Source organism: Nicotiana attenuata, unplaced genomic scaffold (genome assembly GCF_001879085.1).
Source record: "Nicotiana attenuata strain UT unplaced genomic scaffold, NIATTr2, whole genome shotgun sequence".
NCBI classification, from domain to species: domain Eukaryota; kingdom Viridiplantae; phylum Streptophyta; class Magnoliopsida; order Solanales; family Solanaceae; genus Nicotiana; species Nicotiana attenuata.
Window position 1 is genome coordinate 149,296 of NW_017670541.1, and position 1,579 is coordinate 150,874.

Here is a 1,579-nt window from a genome sequence, read left to right on the forward strand (position 1 = left end):
AAAAGACCACCGCTTCAACTTACAGAAGCCGCGTTTAATTTCCCCTACTCCGAACAAGAATGGCTCCAGACGCCTTGGTTCTACCATGAGTGCTACAAACACTTTATAAGGGACTACAGTTGAAACCTTTTTTATTTATTTTATAAATAGTTGTTGAGACTTAACAGTCATGAAGTTGAATTGACTGATTCTAAATCAGTAGGTGAAGACAGTCGACATATTTTCAATTTTGTGAACTTCTTTTTTTGGTAAGTAAATTTTTTCATTTCACAAACCAAAGACCATTACAGCGCAACTATTCTAAGAACTTGGACATCATGTCCCAAGTCCTAGATTCAAATAAAAAAAATTCCTCCTACACTACCGGTGCATGTTTTATGGAGTACAAGTTACGATATCCTCAACCTCTAGGGTATTATTTCATATCTTGTAGTTTCCCAGCTAACTTCCTATTCATATTTCCACGACTATGACCTCCTGTGCTATCACTCGTATAATACTCTCTATTTGCCTGGCTTTTCCTTGGAATACCTCAAGTTTCTTTCCGTTCTTATATGATAAACACTAGCAGACATGCGCAACCTATACACATTAGACATTGCTGAATGACCATTTGCATAAACCTCTGCCCAGAGGACTTCTTCAGACCATCCCTGAGCCCTCCTTATGATTCTCCGCAATTTCAATATCATCTCCCATACTTGTGATGTCGCTGCACATTCGAAGAACAGATGATCAGCTGTTTCAGGCCCGCTTGCACACAGTGGGCATGTCATATCTTCAATTTGACTCCATTTGGCTATTCTATCCCTCGTTCGCAGTTTTCCTTGTAAGTTTAGATACAATATGAACACCCATCTAGGAGCCCCGTTATTGTTGCATATTAGTCTTCTCCGAGAGCATTTTGGGTACTCTTCTCGAATCTTCTTGTACCTGTAGGCCCACTTCTTTTAGGTATTTAGCTGCTTTTAGGATCTTCTGGACAATCCAAGATGCTTACTTAGGTTGGTTCATCCACAAAGTGGTTCTTTTCCCATAGTAGCAATGTATCCACTTCACCCATAGCTTGTCCTTCTTGGTGCATATATTCCAAAGTAATTTGCATATTGCAGCCTTATTCCAGGCTTGAATAACTATTATATTGAGACCACCAGTTACTTTTGGAATATAGAGCTTATCCCAAGCGATCAATTCCTTCTTTGAGACTTCCACTCCACCTATCCATAGAAACCTTTTGCAGGCACTGTAACGATCGGACCGGTCGCTTTGAGAATAATAGCTCCAATCTCCTATATACTCCTTCCCCTGTATCATTTTATACCTATGTGACTTGCCGGGAGATTTTGTTTTTGGTTTTGGAGTGTTATGGGACACTTAGTCCCTAAAATGGAAGCTTAAGTTCTAGGAATTTGACTGTAGTTGGAACTGTGTGAAGACGAATCCGGAATAGAGTTATGTCGGTTCCGTTAGCTTTGCTGGGTGATTTTGGACGTAGGAGCGTGTCCGGATAGTGATTTGGAGGTCCGTAGCTGAATTAGGCTCGAAATAGCAAAAGTTAAATTTTTGGGAAGTTTGACCG

The 1,579-nt window shown here is 40.3% G+C and overlaps 1 protein-coding gene across 1 annotated transcript; it reads right to left on the reverse strand.

Moving 5' to 3' along the window:
• Positions 1-503: 503 nt before the first annotated feature.
• Positions 504-1,314, reverse strand: LOC109240732. The gene is made up of 2 exons (XM_019407401.1): positions 1,001-1,314; positions 504-933 (listed from the first exon to the last, which is right to left on the reverse strand). Exons 1-2 carry the CDS (start codon positions 1,312-1,314, stop codon positions 504-506), a joined length of 744 nt encoding a protein of 247 aa, XP_019262946.1.
• Between the last annotated feature and the right edge of the window lie 265 nt (positions 1,315-1,579).